General features: G+C 29.9%; 3 protein-coding genes across 3 annotated transcripts in view; all 3 read right to left on the bottom strand.

Moving 5' to 3' along the window:
- Positions 1-2,200: 2,200 nt before the first annotated feature.
- Positions 2,201-4,408, bottom strand: ProRS-m (prolyl-tRNA synthetase 2-like protein, mitochondrial). Its single transcript, XM_014433230.2, has one exon. It carries the CDS (start codon positions 4,125-4,127, stop codon positions 2,784-2,786), a length of 1,344 nt encoding a protein of 447 aa, XP_014288716.1. The 5' UTR covers positions 4,128-4,408; the 3' UTR covers positions 2,201-2,783.
- Positions 4,409-10,544, bottom strand: l(2)37Cg (RNA polymerases I and III subunit AC2 l(2)37Cg). Its single transcript, XM_024359851.1, has 4 exons — positions 10,530-10,544; positions 9,894-9,994; positions 7,875-8,031; positions 4,409-4,468 (listed from the first exon to the last, which is right to left on the bottom strand). Exons 1-4 carry the CDS (start codon positions 10,542-10,544, stop codon positions 4,409-4,411), a joined length of 333 nt encoding a protein of 110 aa, XP_024215619.1.
- snky (sneaky) overlaps positions 7,995-22,356 on the bottom strand; it is a 22,436-nt gene continuing 8,074 nt past the window's right edge. Inside the window, exons 7-17 of the mRNA XM_014433229.2 lie at positions 21,270-21,410; positions 19,103-19,254; positions 18,894-19,027; positions 16,176-16,371; positions 15,965-16,091; positions 15,253-15,369; positions 13,731-13,873; positions 13,546-13,659; positions 11,095-11,361; positions 9,894-9,994; positions 7,995-8,031 (exon numbers count right to left, since the gene is read on the bottom strand). Of these exons, the coding sequence (XP_014288715.1) occupies positions 11,098-11,361; positions 13,546-13,659; positions 13,731-13,873; positions 15,253-15,369; positions 15,965-16,091; positions 16,176-16,371; positions 18,894-19,027; positions 19,103-19,254; positions 21,270-21,410 (1,388 nt within the window). The 3' untranslated portion in view covers positions 7,995-8,031; positions 9,894-9,994; positions 11,095-11,097. The remainder of the gene's footprint in view (positions 8,032-9,893; positions 9,995-11,094; positions 11,362-13,545; positions 13,660-13,730; positions 13,874-15,252; positions 15,370-15,964; positions 16,092-16,175; positions 16,372-18,893; positions 19,028-19,102; positions 19,255-21,269; positions 21,411-22,356) is intronic.

The raw sequence follows: 22,356 nt of genomic DNA, 5'->3' as shown, positions 1-22,356 counted from the left end.
ATTATTAACAGGTTTCTCAAAGTAAATAAGTGAAAATAGTTTTGTAACGACGCTACCTATGAGCGTCCTCCAGAACTAAGAGCTTCAGTCCTCCCCACCTAGAAGCACCAACTATGTCTGTCCTAGTGTTGTGTTCTTTATTTATTCATTGAAATGTAAATAATTTTATTTATAAACATGTAAATATCATTATAATTGTATAACTTTAATAAAAAAACTTTACCAAAAGAAAATACTGAATCACAAAAAAGTAAGCTCTTACAGATGGTACCTCTCACAGCCCAGAGATGCTGGCAAACCAGTACCTTCATGGAACAGCAAATAACCACAATCTGTATACTCAGTTCCAGTTAATTTCTCTGATTTGTCTTGACTCACACTTGTTCCCTAATGATCACCTCCTCTGTTCGACAACATTAATTCTGAGTAAGACTCCACAGCTAGTATCCTGTCCAGACTTATATTCCATATTCCACTTCATGCCAACAGACTAGTACCCTGTAGAGCAAAGTTACCTTCCTGCAAGGCTGAGCAGCTAAAACCCAGACTGGACTAGCATTCCTACTTCACATCTACAGACTAATATCCTGTAAAGTGAAGTTATCATTCTTCAAGCACTTCAGACTTGTACCTATAAGACTCATCCTGTTTATTCACTTCCTAACCAGCTACATTACCTCTTGAGTACGTAGTCGAGGCCTTCTGGTGGTCTTATTTGTCACTTTGGAATACCTGAATTACTTGGTAATCATCTAGAAGACAAGTACATTTAAAGTGTTTGTGGGAAACATGACACAAAAAACAAAAAAATTAAGATCCATACAGCAAAACTGGCCAAAGCAAGAATTATATGGAAATAAGGGGAGTTCTAAAACACTGAGATACGAATAGTAGCAAATTTAAAGATAAAGTGTTTTAAAGCAGGTAAGTTCAGAACATTGTAATTACAAAACAAATTAATGAGATAAAGCAGATTAATATATAAATAAGTAATTAATCTACCACAAAGTAAAATGTAATTTGTTGGTAAGCAATTTCATTACATTTGTTCCTATCGGTCCCCTGATTTGTTTATTCCAATAACCTTCTCCTCCTCATTTTTAATGTTAGTTCTAAATTAATTTAAAGTTCATTTTTTATTTTGTCCATTACTACAAAAGAGCTACCTTAACCTTGAAACTCATTTCCATAGGGGGCCTCCAATAAAACATTTTAATTCATATTTTACATATACACCAGTATGAATCGAAAAACATGGAATACAGTTAAATGACAATGAAGTCCAATGCTGAATGGTGTGAAAATAAATGTTTGATGATAATTTTTTCTTAATAACAAAAATATATTATTTCCTTGAATGGGAATAATTTAAGAAAGATAAGTAAGCAGTGCACAATAGGCCTTAAACGCCTTGGTTATTTAATTCATAAAAGCTAGTAAAAATATTGAATGAGCAGCTCTAATAGATCTCAAGTATACTAAATGATTTCATTCACATTATCATGAACTGTTTTTGAAACAAAACTTTTTTATTTAATAAATAAATCAAAAATTAGTATCCAATTCTGTCTCAACACTTTATTTCTCACTAGTCCAACGTTTCGGCCATTCCAGTCATCTTCAATACAAAACTCCTCCTCACATTAATTCACAATTTCTATTGCAGGCTATTCTGCCCAGGTCATTTTCTTAATTCTAATTTCAAAACCTATTTATTTAAAATTTAAAAACATTAACATTTATTTTTCTCTATAAAATTATCAACAATATAAAATACACTACCATATAACAAACCATTTATAATAAATAAATAAATGGTTTGTTATATGGCGGTGTATTTTATATTGTTGATAATTTTATAGAGAAAAATAAATGTTAATGTTTTTAAATTTTAAATAAATAGGTTTTGAAATTAGAATAAAGTAAATGACCTGGGCAGAATAGCCTGCAATAGAAATTGTGAATTAATGTGAGGAGTTTTGTATTGAAGATGTCCTTGAAGATGGATGGAATGGCCGAAACGTTGAACTAGTGAGAAATAAAGTGTTGAGACAGAATTGGATACTAATTTTTTATTTATTTATTAAATAATTACCTTGTCTCAAAAAATTTTGAAATAATATAATTAAAGTAAAACTTTTTTATTAACTGAATTGATGATACTAAATTCATTATTATTGTTTAATAAAACTACAGGAAAAAAATGTTTCAACAATATATATTTGATCAACTAAGCTGATGTTATTTACATAGCTCTCTGAGCATCATATGCTATACTTAAGTATTGAACAATACTTACTAACACATACAATAGTTTAATTTAGATATTTTTAAATAAAAAATTAACAATGTTCTTGTGAAAAAAGTAAACTTAATGAGTAGCAATTAATGTAAGGATGAATTTAAAGACAAATAAAAAAACAAAACAAAAATATACAAATGAAATAACTATCATAATTGTGACAATAATTGAAGTAAGAATATATTTGTCTTCAGTATTTTAAGAGTTTATTTGTTTATTAATAATATGGTGATGGATTGAAAAAAGTATTATCATTACTTTCTTCTGGACATACTCTGGGAAATTTTGTTATCAGAGAATTAAGAAACTTAATTTTTTTACACTCAGGAATCAGAAAAATAAATTAAAAATCCATTTGTAACTTTAAGATGAATCTTATAACAAGTTAAATCACTCACTGAAAATAAATTATATATCTAAAAACAAACTTTCTAAAAAAAATATGCTACTTTACTAACCAAAATAATGCTAGATCTGAAATTTACATCTGAGATAAAAAGCTGATGACCTCTTCAAAAGTCATATGATGCACTGCAAGATTTCTTCTATCATGAACTTCAATAAGAGGGGGGTTGTCATTTACTTTAGCACCAACAATGACAATGAATGGGTATCCAGTTCTTTTAGCATAAAGTAATCTCTTTCCAATCGTATATTTACCTCTTTCATCAAGAATGACATCATCAGATAGATGAGGAATATCATTAAGTTGCAAATAAAGTTCTCTACCAAGCTTATCTCCGATTTCAAACTCTTTACTCCCTTCTTTTGGAGTAATAATTATGACATTAAATGGTGCTAAATGTTTAGGCCACATCAATTCTTGTTCAGATGAAAGATGTTCTACAGCAGCAGCCAAAAAACGAGTCATACCAAATCCATAACTAGCCATTGCCAGAGGAAGTACTATATTAGAATGACCCTTAAATAAAGCACTCAAGGCTTCAGTATAAACAGACCCTAACAAGAATGTATGACCCACTTCAATACCTTTGACAGTTAAAAAAGCATTTGAATTGCAATTGCTACATGTTTTAACCTCTAAATTATCAATATTATAAGCACTGGAACAATTATTACATATCATTACATTATCTTCTCCTATATCACTGATTACATGATATTCATGTGAATAAATTCCCTTCATATCTCCTGAATCGGCAACAGCTCTTATTACAGGTACATCAACTGTTTTAAATATACTTTTATAAGCATTGCTAACACTTTCATAAGTAGATTCTGCAGCTTTCAAACTAGAATCAAAAGAGTAAAGATCTTTCATTTCGAATTCCTTGCTCTTAATGAGGCCACATCTAGGTTTAACTTCATCTCTAAACTTGGTAGAGATTTGATAAATTAACAGAGGTAATTGATTATGAGATAGCTGAGGAATATTTGCAATTAAATTTGCTACAGCTTCTTCATTGGTGGGGCTCAGAAGCAAATCCCTACCATGTCGATCATTAAATTTAAAAAACCCAAAACCAGCATCACAACGGCCTGATTTTTTCCATAGGTTATAATCGACAAGAAAAGGCAGTTTGATCTCTTGTGCATATAATGCACACATTTCAGACTTGACTATTTTCCGTAATTTCTCAAGAGACCGAATACCTAAAGGCAGAAGGTGATAAGTACCTGCAGAAGTTGATTTTATAATTCCCATATCAACCATAAGTCTGTGACTCTTAGATAACTTCTCAGAAGTTACAGTAGCATTTTGAGGAATAATATTCAACGGTTGAAATAACTTACTGCTAAGATTGGTAATCATTTTTGAGTTTTTACCCATAATAGGAAACTTATTCAAATTTAATTTTGACATGATTGATTTATTTTGAGATGATTAAGAATAGAATTATACTTCAAAAAACAATGTTGAAATTCAATGTAAACATAATAACTTTACATTTTCTAAAATAAACATAAAAAATTATTAATTAACAATTTTTAGCATAAAATTAACAAAGCAGCAGAAACAAAAACTTCAAAAAAGGAACCAGTTCTTCAAGAATTCACTAATTAAAAAATTATATACACTGGAAAATATTTCCTTATAGTTCTTAAAACATAAATTGTTGTTTATGTTACAACGTTTTCCTTTGTTCAACTTGAAACTTCAGTTTCTTCCATGGATGATTGATTTTTATAGTCAGAAACAGCTTCCTGAAACATAAAATTAATTTAGTTACTGAACATCAGTAGTTCAACTTCATTATTGCTAAAAAAACTATTCCAGTTTCAAAAATTAAATTTTAAAGTTTTCAATAAATATTATTGCACCAGAGTGGTATATGAAATGTAGAACCTTACATCCCCTTTCATTTTCATTCTATAAATACATACATTCCTCTATCCCCAACTTCCGACTTGCCTTCAGAATACTTCAGGCCTTATTCCACAATAAGCTTTCTAATATCTACTCTCATCTTAAAGATCCTATTCCTCTATAATAACATTTCGTTCTCATGTTATACAAACATTCTGTCTCTTCCTGTGCCATTACTGCTACCAAACTCTCAGAACATTACTTATTAAACCACTCATTTGATTTTGATAATACTTCCATTCTAGCCACTGTTTGTAACCATTACAAACAACTCCTCTCTGAAATTATTTATATACAATTAGAATCTTTTCCTGTTAACTACAAAACTGACAAACACAACCTATCCCTAGCCTATTCCCAGTCAATATACTAAAACATCCATAATTTTTATTTATATGAACATTTTTTTTTTTTACAACTCCTTATTCCATTATATTACTGACCTTCTTCTACGTGATTATGCTTTTTATAATATTCTACCATCACCGATCATCAACAGTTCATTTTCCCCACCTTATTACAACTTATTTAGCTTAATTAAACTTTCTTTTTAAATCTACAATTTTCTAACCTTTTGTTTCAGTTATTTATTTCTTAGTAGCAATGTTATCTTGCCGTGCTAGATTAATAATTAAACAACAGACTCAAAGAATAAATCTGAACCTTCTCACTTAGGGTGCAACAGGTTAATTACTTTACCCTTTTGCCCAAGATTTAGAACATCAAGGACAATACATAGTAATAAAAACATACTGTTTTAATTTCTCTCTCTTATCCTAGCCAGAGTGAAAAAGACAAGATTCATTTTATGGGTCAATCACAATGTAAATTTCTACCAATTCCCAGGTGAATTCAAACCAACATCACTTCTGACTCGAGGGTGCTAAGGTAATCCCAAAACACTCACAGCCACCACAGCCTCAATAAAAAACCATAACATATAAACAACATTGTCAGATACTTCAGTTTTCATTCCAAATACAGCAATTTTCAAATGATTTAGGTTCCATAAAATTCTGCTCCCTACTACAATAGAAAGGAAAGACAGACACACAATCTTCACCATTCATCTTTCTCTATTTTGATCGATAAATTGATTGACAGATATTTGTATGCATTAATGTAATACATACAGATATCTAATGCTCACTTAATACACTAAAGATTAAAGACTCATAGATTGCTTTATGAATTCTACAACAGTTTTCAGTTTCACACAACACATATTTTAATATAAAGTTAAAGTAGTACCTCAAACGATGCTTCTTAAGTTTGTTACTCAATTATTCACGCTTATTTAATATTGTTTATTTCGTTTTTTCCCTTCCTTGCCTTTTAGTTATATAACAAGGAGATAAAGTAAGAAGTTGAAGTGCTGACTAACTTTCTCACAAGAATGTCACATTATCAAGAATCAGTAACCTTTAAGTCCTTGGTTATTGTTTTAATTAATTAAAGGAGCGAAAATTTAAACAGAGATGTTAAATAATGCTATACCTCTAACAACCCGTGGAGGTTCTTGGGTTCAGTACTTGAGGACATACTCTATCTTCATCAACGTTTATGCACAAAGAAGTGATCCATTCAAGATCTAGATCAACCTTAATTGAAGGTATCCAAATCATAGATGCTATATATATACATAGCCTGGTCTCCTGACCCTCGAAGGGATCCACAGCTAGTGCAACAAAATAAATTATTATCTGTCACAGATGGACTCAAGCCTGGATCTGGTAGGAGTCTAGGGTCTCACTTATTGAGCAATGCCACTTCCAAAGTATAATAGATTAAAGTGAAAAAATTAAAAGAACTTATTAAGCATTTAAAAAGAGAAAAAAAAACACACTAGAATTAATAACATCGCTATAACTCGGGAAAGGAGAAATGAAACTACCCAATTCTTAAGGATCAATTAAGCAGAATGTTAATTGAACAGATAATATTCACAAGTTGTTGTTGTTGATTATTGCTTAAAGGTGTAAAACCCTCTGGTTTAAAATAAAAATAAAAATAAAATAAATAAGAAACATAAAAAAATAAAAATCGAAGAGGAGTTATAATTTATAAAAAAGGCGATGTGCTTTTAAAAATTCAAACATTTGTGTAATTATAGCTTCCTCATCTGCAAGAGCTTCTGATAAATTTGGGGTCAGTCCTATCCTGTTTATTATCGGCAAATAGTGAATACATTCTTCAAAAATCTGTCTAATCGTAAGAATGGACTGACAATATTTGCACATTGGAGGTGGCAGTTTTCTGATCAGGTGAGAGTGCATGAGGAGAGTATGACCTATTCTCAAGTGGGCCAGAGCAATCTCCTCCCTGCAGCTGTTGCAGTAAGATGTTGACCATGGTTTTACTGATCATTTTATTTTTTTTAATTTACTCGGAGAGCTTTCATCCCACTTGGCCTGCCATTTTTCTAATATTTGTAATTTAATGGGTGTACTGAGTTCTGATTGGGTAAGAACGGCGGTGCCTCGGGTAGGGAGTGTGAGTGCCTCGGCCAGGGAGCGTGAGTGCCTCTCTGGCAGCTTTGTCTGCGAGCTCGTTACCAACAATGCCAATGTGGTTTGGAGCCCATATGAAAATAATGGATTTACCTTGTTGTGATAATTTTTGAAGGAAAGTTTGAATTCTTATGATGAGTGGATGTTCGGGGTACATGTTTCTCAAACTTTTTAGAGAGCTCTACGAATCTAAGATTATTCCTATAGTCTTCTGAATTATTGAAAAGCAGAAATGTAGGGCTGATGCTGACGGTGTATACTGAGCATAACTTATGTAATTTAAACTTGTGGATTGAATCGTGAGTGACGAAAGATGAGGCGGTCGAGCTTGCGGATTTGGAACCATCAGTGTAAATTAAAAAATAATCCGGAATATTTTCTAGAAGACGTAACAACCGTTCTTTATACTTGACAGATGTGGTCTTATTTTTGTGCATAAGTGACAGATATAGCATTGTTACAGGTTGTTTTAGAGTCCAAGGTGGGTTCTGAATTTCAGGCTTCATTATCGGAATCGTTTTAAGTGTAGAGATAGCCAAAGTGATTCTTTCTGCCAGAGGGAGTGTTGGGTTTTGTTTCTGCCGAAAAGCTATGGAGAATTTAGATCGAAAAAATATATTTGTAAGTTGGATGATTTGTTTGTTCAAATAATTTGGAAAACAATATTCACAAGTAAATTAAATTGAACCAAACAAGATAATGAATAACTGATTTAGAACATGCAGGTACTTACATCAAACACTTTGAGCGTATGTTCACAAAGTTTTTCAAGATCTTCCAGCCCTCTTTGAAGTATGTCAACTGCTCTTAATCCATTTGTTTGAATTCTGAAGTGCATTTTCTGTTCGGCTGGATGAGGAACTGTGTAACCACAGAAATTAACTTCAGGGCTAAAATGGAATAAATTTGAATTATTTATCAAAAATATTACAAAATGATTAATGCCTTAATATAATGCACAATTGACTCTTGATAACCACTTTAATAATTAATAAGATTATAATTTGTAAACTTAAATGAATAAAAGATACAAAATATCAAAGACTGCAATGAGATGAGATCGTCAATAAATGACCTAGGAGGCCCTACCAAGGAAGAGCCAGATTACCTAGATCATTGGGTACTTATTTTTATACTTATTTTTTTTATAAGCTGGCAATGGGTTATTTTATAAATTAATCTCTTATAAAAAAATTAAGTAAAGTTAAAATATCTAACCCTGGCTCTTGTACACACCCAGACCAACTTCTATAAAATTCTATTGGTGGCTTTTGGCCCCTACTGTCATCATTGCTTAGCTTTAGTTGTTATCCAGACCTTTAATGTGTCTTAAAAGGCTTAGTGGTCAGAATCATGAAATTGTATTCAAACAATTAGTTTATGTACTTTGAAGAGATTTTTCTCTTTTATATCATTAAAAGTAAACAGTTAAACAATAGATATGATTTTTGTTCAACCAACAAAAATTTAGAATATCTGTTTCTTCTAAAAATATACTACTGAATTACTTATGAACTATAGATTAATGATGCACTGGTAATAAAATATTTATGTTAATAATAGAGTCATTATTTGGCCTCCTCGCTCTTAAGGTGGGGATGTTTTATATTTAAACAGATAATGAAATATATTTATTACCATAGAATATTCTTCTTGGCACAAATATACATGGAAAGAAGCTAGTTTAATTCAGCTTAAAGTTAAAATTAGTGCTGAAATAGCCTATTATAAATTTCATCAATACTTTCCCTCACCTATATCAATAACTGCTCATCACAAGGATTTTAGTCTTAAATCAAATATCCTTGAATATTATGTACCCAATAGAAATTGCCAGAATAAGCATAAATTTCAAAAAAATAAAATAAATGAGGAAGCTAATTGACCCATGTATTTGACAGATTTTTAATTATGTGTTTGATGCATTTCAATTGAATCTCAGACTAGGATTTCTTCCACTACTGGATTTGTCCTGCAGGCTGTGGTTAAGAAACCCTGCTTGTTAAAAATAACCTCAGTCAATGATCTTTAAATAAATCTAGTAAAAAATAAAAATGTTTTATAAGTTTTGTCATTATTTAAGCAAAGCAATGGTATTTCAAGATTCTTATATAATATAAACATAAAAAAGAGTTGTAATTAAATATCTAATATATTATTAAATAAATCAGTGATTTTCTAAACTGTTTTAAAAATCTAAGATGTTCCCAGAAAAAGCAGAAGATAAAAACATTGTTTTTAAGACAGGACCAAGCAAAACTAAGCTGAGATCAAAATACTTTCAAAATATCACATTAAAACATAGTTATTAGAATATCATCGATTCATGGTGGGCCATTAATAAAATAAAAATGGTCCAGGAGCAGTCAAAGTAACTCAAATTGTCAAGAAACTATTCATTATGAGCAAACATTTCACCCTATGTTGTGGGGCTTACAGAAAAGGTCATTCATTGACTTTCCTTCATTCTGCAAGTATTTAAGTAGTTTTATTTGTCAATATCAGTAAAACGTATTACACACCACCTCATTTTCTAACAATAACATTATCGTTCAAAAATTAAGTTTAGGATTGAAAATATTGACCATGCTCACAAATTCATGCTGTAAATTTAATATATTAAATAAAATAAAATTGATTTGAAATGAATGATATGTTGACAAACCAATAATGAACCTAAATAAGTCATGTTTTCCCGACAGATTACAAAACTACTATTAAAATAAACAAAAGGATTTAAAAATACACTTACTATTTTGTGATGACAAATCTCAAAGCATTTCCCAAAGTGTGTCCTTCATCATAAAATACAAAGGTCTTCGAGGTATCATCTGGCTGATTGTCTCCAGCTAACTAAAAAAAAATAATAAAAAATTAACTATTGAATCATTTCAATTATCATAAATGCTCAAATAATCCCTAACACAAGATCAAAATCTGATGATACAAAAACTAAAATGACAACCATTCAGGAAATCGGAAACCAAGTTTGTAAATATAATACCATCCATTTGGGTACAATCCCATTTTAAAAATCTAATAAGGAAACCCAGAAAATAATAACTAACTAACTATAACACAGGCAAACATGAGGTCAATAAGAAAAATTTAGATCCATAAAATTTTACAACACAGTTCAAAAACAATTGACCACCAATAATCCCAACAGAAATAATCACATAATTTCCTATTAGTACAACGACCCTAACATTTAAAAATCAAAGCGGTAAACAGAATTACATTCTAAAAACAATGAAACAATTAGTTACTACAACGATAATAATAAAAGTTACATTTTAATATACTAATTTCAACGAAATAATAGGATTTCCTGATGGCATAATACTGATCATTAAATAAAATTTAAACTTCTAATAAAGTTAATTACTTCAGTAATTCGCATTGTGAAAATAAATGGAAAAAACTTCTAAAATTTAGATCTACCAGCAATGAACAGTATCGACACGAGGTTGGCACAGCGGACTGATGTTCCTGATGTTAGCAGGTTATATATGTTATCCAACGAGACCACAAAGTTTACAAGAAAACATTTTGATTGAAAACGATCTCTATGTCATCGCAAAGAACAATTTCCCTCACCTGGTTAGTTAGGATAACTCATCCATAATACGAAATATTCGTGTACGGGTGACAGTGGAAACAAATCGTTTTAACATCCTTTGATGAACGAATTAAATATTGAAGTTATATATATATATATATATATATATAGTTATTAAATTTTAAGCTGACGACTTATTGAGGTGACGTATGCTACTTCTACCCAAACTCGTATCGCCAACTAAACACATATAACATTGAAGAAATAGGACCAGCAGAATACTCAAAAATAGTGTGTTGGATATGAAAACAAGTATTGTTTTAACATATAATATGAACACTTACGTGTAAATCATTAATATAAAAAATCGTAAATATGTAAAGTAAATTACGCATCAACGATCTGCTGGCTGGGGCTCTTCATCAGATGCTTCTTCGTCCGTTGATGGAGGATTGCAAGCATAACATGTTTTGTCGATGTCATTCCAACACTCCAAACAGTAAATATACATGCATGCAGGACATTCATATTGTGGTCTTGATTTTTTTTCATATTCTCCACAAATAAGGCACTTCCTTTTAGCATTTTCAAACCAGCTCAACCAACCAAACAAATTTGGAAATTTCAACCGCAGCATGAGCAGATAACTGATATCTTGCTGTGAAAAAGGTACATATAAAACAAAAATAAGTGATTAAGTAATAGGTGATTAGAAGTAAGTTTACTTAGCATAGTATATATTGTCCGTTAAAAATATCTTTCTCATTAAAATTATCTTTACGTAGCTTGTGATATTCATGCAAAATTTATAGTTTTAAGTATCAGTAAAAGAGAATTAAAAAGTGACTAAACTAGGAGGGTTGGAGGGATTACCATTCGTAGAAATCCATAGCTATCACATATAACTCGAATCTGCTAAATAGTTTTGCCATTTACCCCTTCCGTTAAGCGTTTCCTTTCATTCTTCAGTTGTTAATTTCGTATTTAAACATGCGAAAAATCCTGAGGAAGATTTTGAAAAATTGCTTTCCTTAGTACATGTGTATCCATCTCTATAGTTCGAGTGTATTTAATATGGACTCACAGAAATCCTGGAGACTGCGTGTTCATTCCTATTCCCAGTGTTACCTATTATAGATCGTGAGTATAAATGAGACATGGACTAGCTACGAACAGGGTTGTAAATATACGTTGTGGAACAGGGGGCTATACACACGAATATAAGATTATCTCAAAGGTACTGAGATTCTTCTAGATAGTGAAGAAATGTGTTCAGAACGCTATCTGGAATTCACTACTGAATGGTGTTGAAACGATAATTTTTCCGAGATCAACCAAATATTATCTGCTATAAGGATACTTTTTATTTTCGGATTGACTAGAGGACTTAAGATAGCACTGTGTGAATTATCCCATGAGCAATATTGCTCCATATTTTGGAAATCAGTCGTCCGTTTACGTACTTACTTTTATTTCATTATATTTTACACCTTCTGGACATTTATTATTAGTTTTATTACTAATCAAAGTGTCAAAAAAGAAATGTGTATTATGTGACAAACTTCAAAGTGGAAAAAAGTCATCGAAATCGTGAAAATACAAGATGGGGGTATTTTAGTGTGATTCGGAGTTTATATTTGATAATAAATTTAAAATTTCTTTATCTCGTCAGAGTCAAAAAAATATGTAGATGGCAGACAATTTTTTTTAATCTCCTTTCCCTCTCTCCCAATCTTCTAAGTTGCCCTGGGTTGTCTTTTAGGATCAATTGTAACTCTAGTTATCTTCCAAGCAATAAAACCTCAACTTCAATATGTTTGGTGAAACAATATTGTATATTACCTAGCATATCCAGAATCATTTGAAAGATAGAGGTTTAAGCAATTATAATTTTAATTTTCATATTAGTGAATGTTGTTACATTGATATATGTAAAGGAGGAGGCACCCCCTGATTTTATGTTCATCACTAAGGGCTACTGTTTCAAAAAATAATGGAAAAATTATAATATAGAAAAGTATCTGAAATGAATTGTTGCTTTAAAATTGTATATTTTATGTTTGACTAAATAAAAGTAATTTTGACGTAATGGGATTGCTCCTAAAGGCACTGATTTTTTTACAGGAAGCCTAAATACTAGGTAATTGGGTTTTAATTGTTCAGTAGGGCTCATTATAGTCCTATTAAATGTACATAAACGTATTTATGTATTTTTCCATGTTAAAACACACAGAATTCTAAATTAAACATATATTTTCCTAAATTATGATTGATATTATGTTTCCAGAATAAAAACATTACATAGACTCACTACAATTATTTTACCAATGGCATGAGACAATTAATTTTAAAACCGGATCTATCCACTAGTTTTGCAAAATGTTTTTATTTTATTCTTCATTTATTCTCAATTTACATCACCAAGTGGCCAAAAAAAAATCAATCCAGAATAAAAATGGGTTCAAATTGATAGGTTTAACTGAGTCAAATAGGAAGCAATCAAATGTTTCGGTTTCCTATAAAATTTTTATAGTGGAATCGAGCCCATTTTGAAACTAATCACCTTATATAATATATTTAGGTAGTTTGTTTTATTTACCAATTGTTATTCCATTCTTTCTTCTTCCCCAGTTTATTTTTAGACATTCACAGACTTTTGTTTTTAACTTTAAATGAATTACTAGGAACATATTTATTAATGCAATAACAAGCTGGATTCTGTATTATTTTTGTTTAATTGTAATGACAAAAAGAAATCATAGCTTAGAAAATATAATACTTGTAATTGAAAATGCTCCCTAACCATAGATTTTTGATCATCATTATTATTAATAAAACTTACTGTGAGTTTATTTTCTCTCATAATTCTTCTAATTTTTTTTTTCATGTATTTATAAAAACCTTTTCTTTGTTTTAATGTTTCATTGTAGAGATAAAGAACTCGTTTTTTCTCCCTCTAAAACACCATTTCAGAAGTTATTAGCTAGGTATGTAATAAGAGGAATTTGGTTTTAAGGTACCAGTCACCTTAGGATAAAAGAAGGCACATATCATTCTTCTTGCTCGCTGAATATACCCTTCAACTATTATCATTAAAAATATGATGGTATAAGTGCCATATATTTTTTTTGTGATTGACCATTCAGGAAATCGTGGTTTAGGAAGACAAACTGAAATAAAACGAACATATTAAATAATTTATTGATTATTATTTTATATATGTTGGTGTCATCAGATTATAATATAAAAATATTTCAAAAGTGATATAGGACTGTCACTCCTTGAGGGTCAGTGGGGTGAGTCTGGAGAGGAAGGATAGCTTTAATTTCTTATCATATACATTGTTAAAAGTGGAATTTTTATCTCTATTCTTCCTATTTGGAAATTTTCAATTTTTTTTAATCTAGTTCCAAGAACAATATTACTTTCATTAATTTTACTTACTCAAGTAGAGGAAATATGTTTAGTGGGATTAATAACAAGGGATTTTGTCATTGTTGATAGAATTGCTTCCTATTTTTTTTTTTTTGTTTATTACATTAATCATTGTTCTCTTATCAATGAAATATTATTGCTAGTAGTAATGAGGTTGGTACTTGTTTAAGAGAACCAGGTACTCGTAACTGCTTTTGGTGATTTATTCTTTATCTGCTGGTGTAGTGAAACGACCTAAGGTTTCCTGGTACTAGTCATTAGATAAGTTTCCATCAAACATTCTTCATTGATTAGACTAAGGTTTAGGAACAGTGGCTATACTATTGTTCATTAATTGGGAGAAGCATGTTTTATGAAAACATAGCCAACACATAGCACTTGTCAGCAAAAGGTGTTTTCACTATACAGTCAGGAAGTGAACGATCAAAGCATTTTCTAAATTTATATTCTAAAATCCTTTTTCATGTTTGGGGTTGGAATTCTCTGACTGCTCTTTTTCTAAAATAATAATTCCACGAGAAAGTTAGTGGTATACTTATTATTAGTAAATAGACTGTATTTTTCCTGTTTTTTTTATTTATATAAGTTATCATTACCATGAAGCAATGTCTTTTCTTGGTTTTAAATAACTAATTTATTTTATCCACAAGCCTTTTTAATTCATACAATTGTAGATTATTGAATAAAATCTGTATTTGATATGCCAAAATGGCATTTGACAATTGTGACGTAAAATAAGATTTCTTACTTTAATATTGAATTACGTTTTAACCATTTTGTGGATATCCTAATTATTTTATTTTGTAATTTTAAGTAATATTTATAATGTTTATTGAAAAGTTTTAATCTTTTTATAAGTATATATCTTTTTATTAGTATGTGCTATAGCCCCAAAATATCAATTTTATGTTGTGGTAATTGATTTAATGATTGTGTAGTCTTACATTACTATCAACTTACCATTAGTGTTCCAGGGTTAAACTCCTGAACCATTTATTTATCATATGAATTTCATATTACCAGTAACATTTTCTTATTAATTAATCAGATTTGGTTAGTAATAACAGTGAAAGGAATTCTTCACCAAAGTGACATAAAGAAAATGTAAACTTACATTCATTGGTATAATCTTCTTCAATTCTTTTTCGAAAGTTGAAATTTTTTATGATTGATCTTACAACATTTGCTATCATTCCAGTTCCATCTACTATTATAATCAGGTCATGTATACCTATAAACAAAAGAATGAAATCTTTATTTTAGTTTTGAGAAACTTAAAAGTAAAGCTATATAAAAGTAAAAACATTAAAGATACAATTAAGTTTTAAAAACCAAGGCAAAACCTAAAGGTATGTTAAGAGTGAAATAAAAGTGTTCTATAAAGAGACAAATAAATAGAAGATGTAGAATGAAGGAAGTTGAATAAAGATTAATATAAAGAGAAAACAAAAAGAAAAGATGTGGTTCGAGAAAGATATTGTTCAAGAAAAGTTCATTGTTCATCCACGATTAAAAAAACTGTGGGCTGGTTTTTAAAAAGTATAACTAGTTCTAGAAATTGTATAAAGTTCAGGAATATTAAATTACAAGTTTAGGTGAGCTATTGATGTAAGAACAAATTAGGCAATAGTAAATAAATTCTAATGGATTTAGGCAGATTCTCTTCTAAGGAACACTTGTAATTGTGTTGAACAATAAGATAAGTAACTAATTTTAAAATATTGCATTATTATTTAATTAATGAGATAGAGGAAAACATATAGAGGATCATGTTTTAGTAATGCATTAATTTTTAGCTGGTACTTTCAATGATGTTAAAAATTTACCACTTTGATGATATTCAATTTTTCCATGACGTCGAATCAAATCCAGGGATTCATAAAACAAACGATCTATTAGAACAATTGTAGTTGCCGTTACCATTTCAAGAATAATTTTTATTGATTGCCCCATCTGAAAATAATAAAGTCACAAACCCAGTTTTTCTATTGTTCATTTTTATTTAGGTTGTTATGTATTTGAATACTTAGTGCTTACAACATGACTTTTTTCTTTTGCGAAAAGTTTAAGGCTATGGGGATCTATGAATCCTGATTTCTCCATTTTTTTCAGTGGTAAGAGCGTGTGTTTCCCTGCTATTCTTCGTCTGGCATCAATTTTCCGAAAATATTTGGTTATATAAACATTATCAAATTGAATACTTGATAAATATCCATCTTGGTATTTTTGAGCACTAAAGACAAGAACATTTTTTACTTACACTCAGTTTTGATTTATTTAAAAAACAAAACAAAAAAAAAGGCTAATCAAGTGTACTTTTAACTAATATACTTCAATGTTCTTGATCTTCGGCCTTGTAGAAATTGAGACACTCAGTAAATTTCAATTATGATGATGTATTTACTGTTTTTAGTTATTAGATTCAATTTTTAGTGAACCAGCTGAAATACTCCTTATATTTTACTAGGAAAAGTTACCTTTGATATTTTTGTTCAGTATTTATACTTTTTTAGGGCACTGATAAAAACAAAACAATAAAACATTCCAAATATCAAGTTACAGAGTAAATGCTCACATTGTTCCAGACTTTTTCTGACAGAATTTCATAATTATAATGAAATTTACTAAATTTTTCTATAATAAGTTATTAATTGAAGATTAATAACTAAACCTTATGGTAATGAAGAGGAAAAAAATTAAACCCTACAAGAAATGTAATAAATCTGATAAAAATATTTTTATATAATTTATCCCTTACTTAATATTTTTACAGAGAGAAAATATTTTATTAAAAATGCTGATGAACCTTTTTATTATAGGGTGGAATAAAATTAAGTTTTTCATTAGGACCTTTTTAAAGAGCTGAAAGCAATATGGAATTATCTAATGAACTTCAATAATCTCTCAAAATACTATAAAAATTTCTTATTAATCTATTGCCAGAATAATGGGCTTCTCTCAAAAATGACGTCATTGGTATTCTATAGGCGAAATTGCCATGTCCCTCATTCCAATTAAATAAAGCTTGTACACATTGTAATATCCTCTTTTCGAGTAAATAGTATATTTTTATGTATAAAGGGTTTGTAATATGTTTCCATTTTATGTATCGTTTTAATATAGTTCATTTGCTTTGTTAAACCAAAAAGAAAGCTAACAAATTTTGTTCAGTCAAATATGGAGTGGAAAGATCGTTATTCAAAACAAAGAAGATGGCGGCGCGTGTCTTGCCAAAAATTCATTGAATCGCGTTTATGTTGAGCAGATTCAAATATTTTAAAAACTTTATTTTAACTTTTCATCATAATTGAAATTATAAAACATTTAAGAAAAAATAGAAGTTAAGAATAAGTATTAAAGAAACTTATTCATTAAGGAAATCATAAGAAAAAACTCAAAACTGTAGTACAACAATTAATGTTGAGAACGAATAATGTTTCCTAGATCCAGGAGGTCCTCATCATCTTATGTCTAGCTCAAGGGTAGACATCTTGAAAAAGAAGACATCGAAGAGCCACCCAAGAAGAATAAGGGACTCTTTGTTTTGGATCAACAATGAATAAGATGAGTGAAAACTTTTAGAGGACAAATGCTTTGTTAACAGTCAGTGTTTGTTTGCTGAAAGATTGTTTACAGCAAGTGTTAGTTTGTTGTGAAAAAATACAAAGAAAACCTTCCATCATCAAAAGAAGGTAGTCAATAAACAAGTTGACTGTTCTGATTGCCTAGAAACTCACTCTGGGAATAAGAGTCTATAATATTATATATAATAATAAAAATAAGAATTCTCATATTTATTTAATATTTAATCTTTTTATTTGACCTTGCCATCTTCAAAACTATACTTTAGAAAGGAGAATAAAGTAAAAACTACATAAAATTCCATTTTTTAAATTTTATTAATTTTTTAATAATACAATATTGTGATAAGTAATCCTTCCAATAGGTAACTGTTTGAACTATAGATTTTTTTTTGTATGTTCAATTTATTGAAAAAATGTTGCTAGAATAAAGTTTTATTTAATTATTCTAATAGATACATATTCACATCAATGCTCTAATTGTATGCATTAAAACAATGAATATAGATTTTTCCAAAATGGGTTATTTAATATATGATGAAGGGAAACCAAATATAACAAATGGTTCAAAGTCGTTCCTGGATAAGAGAAAAAAAATTACCTTAGAGAGGTGTCCTAATTAATTTTCTAAGATGTTGCAGTATGAATTTATCCATCAGTACTAAATGTGATAATAAATGATTGGGATCGCGAATTGTCTAAGAGGCATCACTCGAGGTAGTGAAATAATAATTCACGAGTAATAACATTATTTATTAAAAGAAAATCTTATTCCATTAGAGAATAATTATAAAGTAAATAATAACAGTTTCATTACATTAATTAACAAAATTATTCAGTTTCTTTCTGAAACATGTCAGGTTGTGTGATATCTATGAGACTTGACAGGAAATTATTCATGCGTCAGCTTAAGAAAGGGATCTAAAATCTTTCTAAAAATATATTTCCCACCTCTTTTCATGGAGTAAGGGTGGGAGGAGAGGAGAGACCTGGCAAAAGGGATGCTCAGTTTTACCCCAAACTCTGTGGTCCCAAGTCAAATTGCTGTGGGCATCTGTCAGATGCAAGAAACCCTTGAAGAGTTAATGTAAAAAAAAAAAAACATATTTTAAGCTAATAATATATTAAATATTCTTGAGCTTAGTTACTGATTAATTATGTTTAAAACTCTTACTTGATTATTATTTTTACAAAAACCAGGGTTAGAACTCGTTTTACCAGAACTATGATACTATCTACCATAGATTTCTTTCCTTGAAATTCTTTAACCACAGCTTTTGCAGTGTCTGCTGCTCCCCTGATATCTATCTATAAATTTTGGTATTAATATGATTTTAATTTAATAAATAAAATTATATTAGAAATGTATATAAACAAACACACTTTGATGTTTGGCTTTTGAATCTGGTATTGTATCCTTGCTGTCTTGAATTCACTAGCTAGCATGGATTTTGAATCAATCATATATGTATATCCTGATCCAAAACCAGATGAAATTTCCTCTGCTGCATCACAAGCTGAGTCACCTCCTAGCACTGACATTATTGAATTAAATTTTATTTCTTTGAAATTTGCCTTACAAACAGCAAAGGAATGTTTTGCATTGATATTTTGAAGGTCAAAAGTCAGTAAATGTAATAATTCAAAATTTAATAATATAGGACTAGGCTAAAAATAATTTAATTTATAAATAAAAAATTTATTTTCTCATTACTGCAATGCTAGGATGTCAAGATACCAAATTGAGTAATAATGTTTTCTTTATTCCTTTTCTTTCCTCAAGGAAATCTATAAGCTGTTATTAGTTATTAGTATAATATTGGCATAGAATAGTCTTAATTTAGGGAGCTTTTATTATTGTGTCTATTAGTCTTATTATCAATGTTCCCATTGAATACTAATTCATTGTTTCAAGTATTACACTTCTCACCAACTTGTAAGACTATTAGAATTTATAATAAATCGATTCGAAAAGAAGAGACACACCCTGGTAGCGTTCTTGGATTTCCAACAAGCGTTTGCTAAAGTCTGGCATCCAGATCTCCAGTTCAAACTAAAGAAAGTAGATACTCCAAAATACTTATACAATATACTGAGATAATTCCTCAACAGCAGAACATTTTCTATTATATTAAATAGCAGAAATTCTACCCTAAGACAAATCCAAGCCGGTACTTCCTATGGTTCATTCCTTTCTCCTATTCTGTTCAACTTCTATCTTCATGACATTATCCAGTCCACACATACCTCCATAGCTATGTTCGCTGACAATACAGCAGTGTTCTCTCAAAATGATGATATAACAATGGCTTGAAATATTTTGCAAATTCACCTTAATGATCTAGAACAACACTTCACTAAATGGACGATTAGTCTAAACATTAAAAAATGTACTTTTATGTGTTAGTTTAGAAACTAAGTTTTTACTCTCAGACAAAGGTACAAATGTGAAATGAAATCCTGTCAGTGAAACAGTAAGATACCTTGGAATTCACCTCGATCGCCGCCTTTCCTGGAATAACCATATCAACATCAAACCTACCCTAGGTTAGCAATGCTTTATTCTATTCTAAATAGAATATCCAAATTAAAACCAGAAACAACTGTTTTTATTTTCAAAACAATTCTCAGGCCACTGCTGTTGTACGGCTGTGAAGTCTGGGGAGTAGCATACTTTACGAAAAGGAAAAAGTTACAATCTTTTCAAAATAAAGTCCTCAGAATCAGGGGATGCTCCATGGTTTGTAAGAAGTAGCCAATTGCATTGGGAATTGCAAATCAACGGAGGATTACATAAGAAAACAATTCATGAAGTTCCACTCCCAGTTACGGACAGTTAAAGGAGTGACCTACAACTTGAGAAACCCAACCTCAACCAGAAGGCTGAAACCCAGGCTGGTGCAGGACATCTTACTATAAATTCTATTACTGATATAACTACTATTTTATTTATTTTCTCTGAGTCTTTTTTTCAAATTTACTTATTTTGTTTTTTATCCCATTAGAGGGCAATATTTTGTTTTGTTAAGGTTTACGAATGCTGGTTTTTTTTTTTGTTATTAACTTTACTTTTCTCTCTTATCAAAAATTATTATTTTATTTTATCATTTTTTTTTAAATATAACGTTTCTAGGTAGGGGTATCCTTTGTATAATAATATACCACCCCCATAATAAACTGTTAAAAAAAAAATGTAACTGTTATATCAACCATGTAAGGCCCACCAGGCCAATCTGGTAGAGAGAAATGCTTTATTTGGCCATGCTGCCCAAATATATTGTGTTGCTATAACACACAGCATACCCATCAATCCATAATTGGACATATATACACTACGATACATTAAAAAAAGTATATAAGTTTTAGGTTAAAGGCTGAAAGTGTGTAATTGGTTTTATATTTAAGATTTTATTAGTACTAGTACAGCGCTAGCAATAACAACTTATAAGTAATCACTTGGAACTGTGCTTATGATCCAATAATGATTGTTTTAGGTAATATTATAATTTCAATCTTATTGACTAAATTAAATATTAAAATACATTCTTACTTCCAACTACATTGCAGACAAAATCCAATTTCATTACCCAGCACACCAGGAAACTTACTGCCCAGTGTAATTTTTCATAACATCCCTCTTCTGCTTGTTTAAATACTCTTTTACATTTTGAATCAGCAGCAGAAAGCACTCCTTGGAAAATAAATTAGTTATTGAATAGTTAAACTCTTTTAATTTTTTTTTTTTGATTATTTATTTATTGTAATTTACAACTGTACAAAATAATACAATAAGTAAATATGTTGTATGTTTCATATACACTTGAAAATCTTGGGAAGGAACCACCCATTGGTGGTACTTCAAACATTAATTTAAACTAGAAGGTCCCGTGGCCATCTTCTTTTCAGACGCCTCGGAGGATTATCAGGGATTGTTAAGGATGAAAGATTAAGAATTAATGGGTTAGGATGGTTAAGGAGTTTGGAATAAAAAGACGCATATCTGTTTTGGGTCAAATCTGCAACGAATGGGATGTTAAGGTCTTTATGAATGAGTTTATTTGTGACGTAATAAGGAGCATCTAGGATTTTACGTAGGATTTTGGATTGTAACGATTGGATGCGGGAAGAATTTGATGGTTTGGTAGAACCCCAGAGCTCAATTCCATATGTCCAAATTGGTCTGATTATTGTAGTGTATACTAATTTTTTGTAATGAATGGGAAGTTTAGAGCGTTTGTCAAGTAAGTGTTGTAGCAATCGGAATCTACGAGCAATTTCTTGTCGTTTGAGTCTTGTGTGTGGATTCCAAGTAAGTCTCTTGTCAAGATGGAGTCCTAAGTATCGAATCTGTTCAACAGGTTCTTTTAATGTAAATTTGAAAATTAACAATAATGGATTTTGACATAAGATTTTGTGTTATATCCTTTCCTTTAATATAATTACTTCCTTGAATTACTTATATCCTGATAAGTTTGGATGATTCTTATATAAATATATATATTGTAATAATTTTAAAAATATAAAAAATAAAATAAAAAGAATTTTGATTCTTTTTAAACTTTCCTCAAATATAAGAGAGAACTTGGGTTCAAATTAAAAACTGTATATAAACAAACACACTTTGATGTTTGGCTTTT

Source organism: Halyomorpha halys, unplaced genomic scaffold (assembly GCF_000696795.3).
Source record: "Halyomorpha halys isolate HHAL.00 unplaced genomic scaffold, Hhal_1.1 Scaffold1172.1, whole genome shotgun sequence".
In the NCBI taxonomy this organism is placed as follows: domain Eukaryota; kingdom Metazoa; phylum Arthropoda; class Insecta; order Hemiptera; family Pentatomidae; genus Halyomorpha; species Halyomorpha halys.
This window is presented reverse-complemented; position numbering and strand designations above follow the sequence as displayed.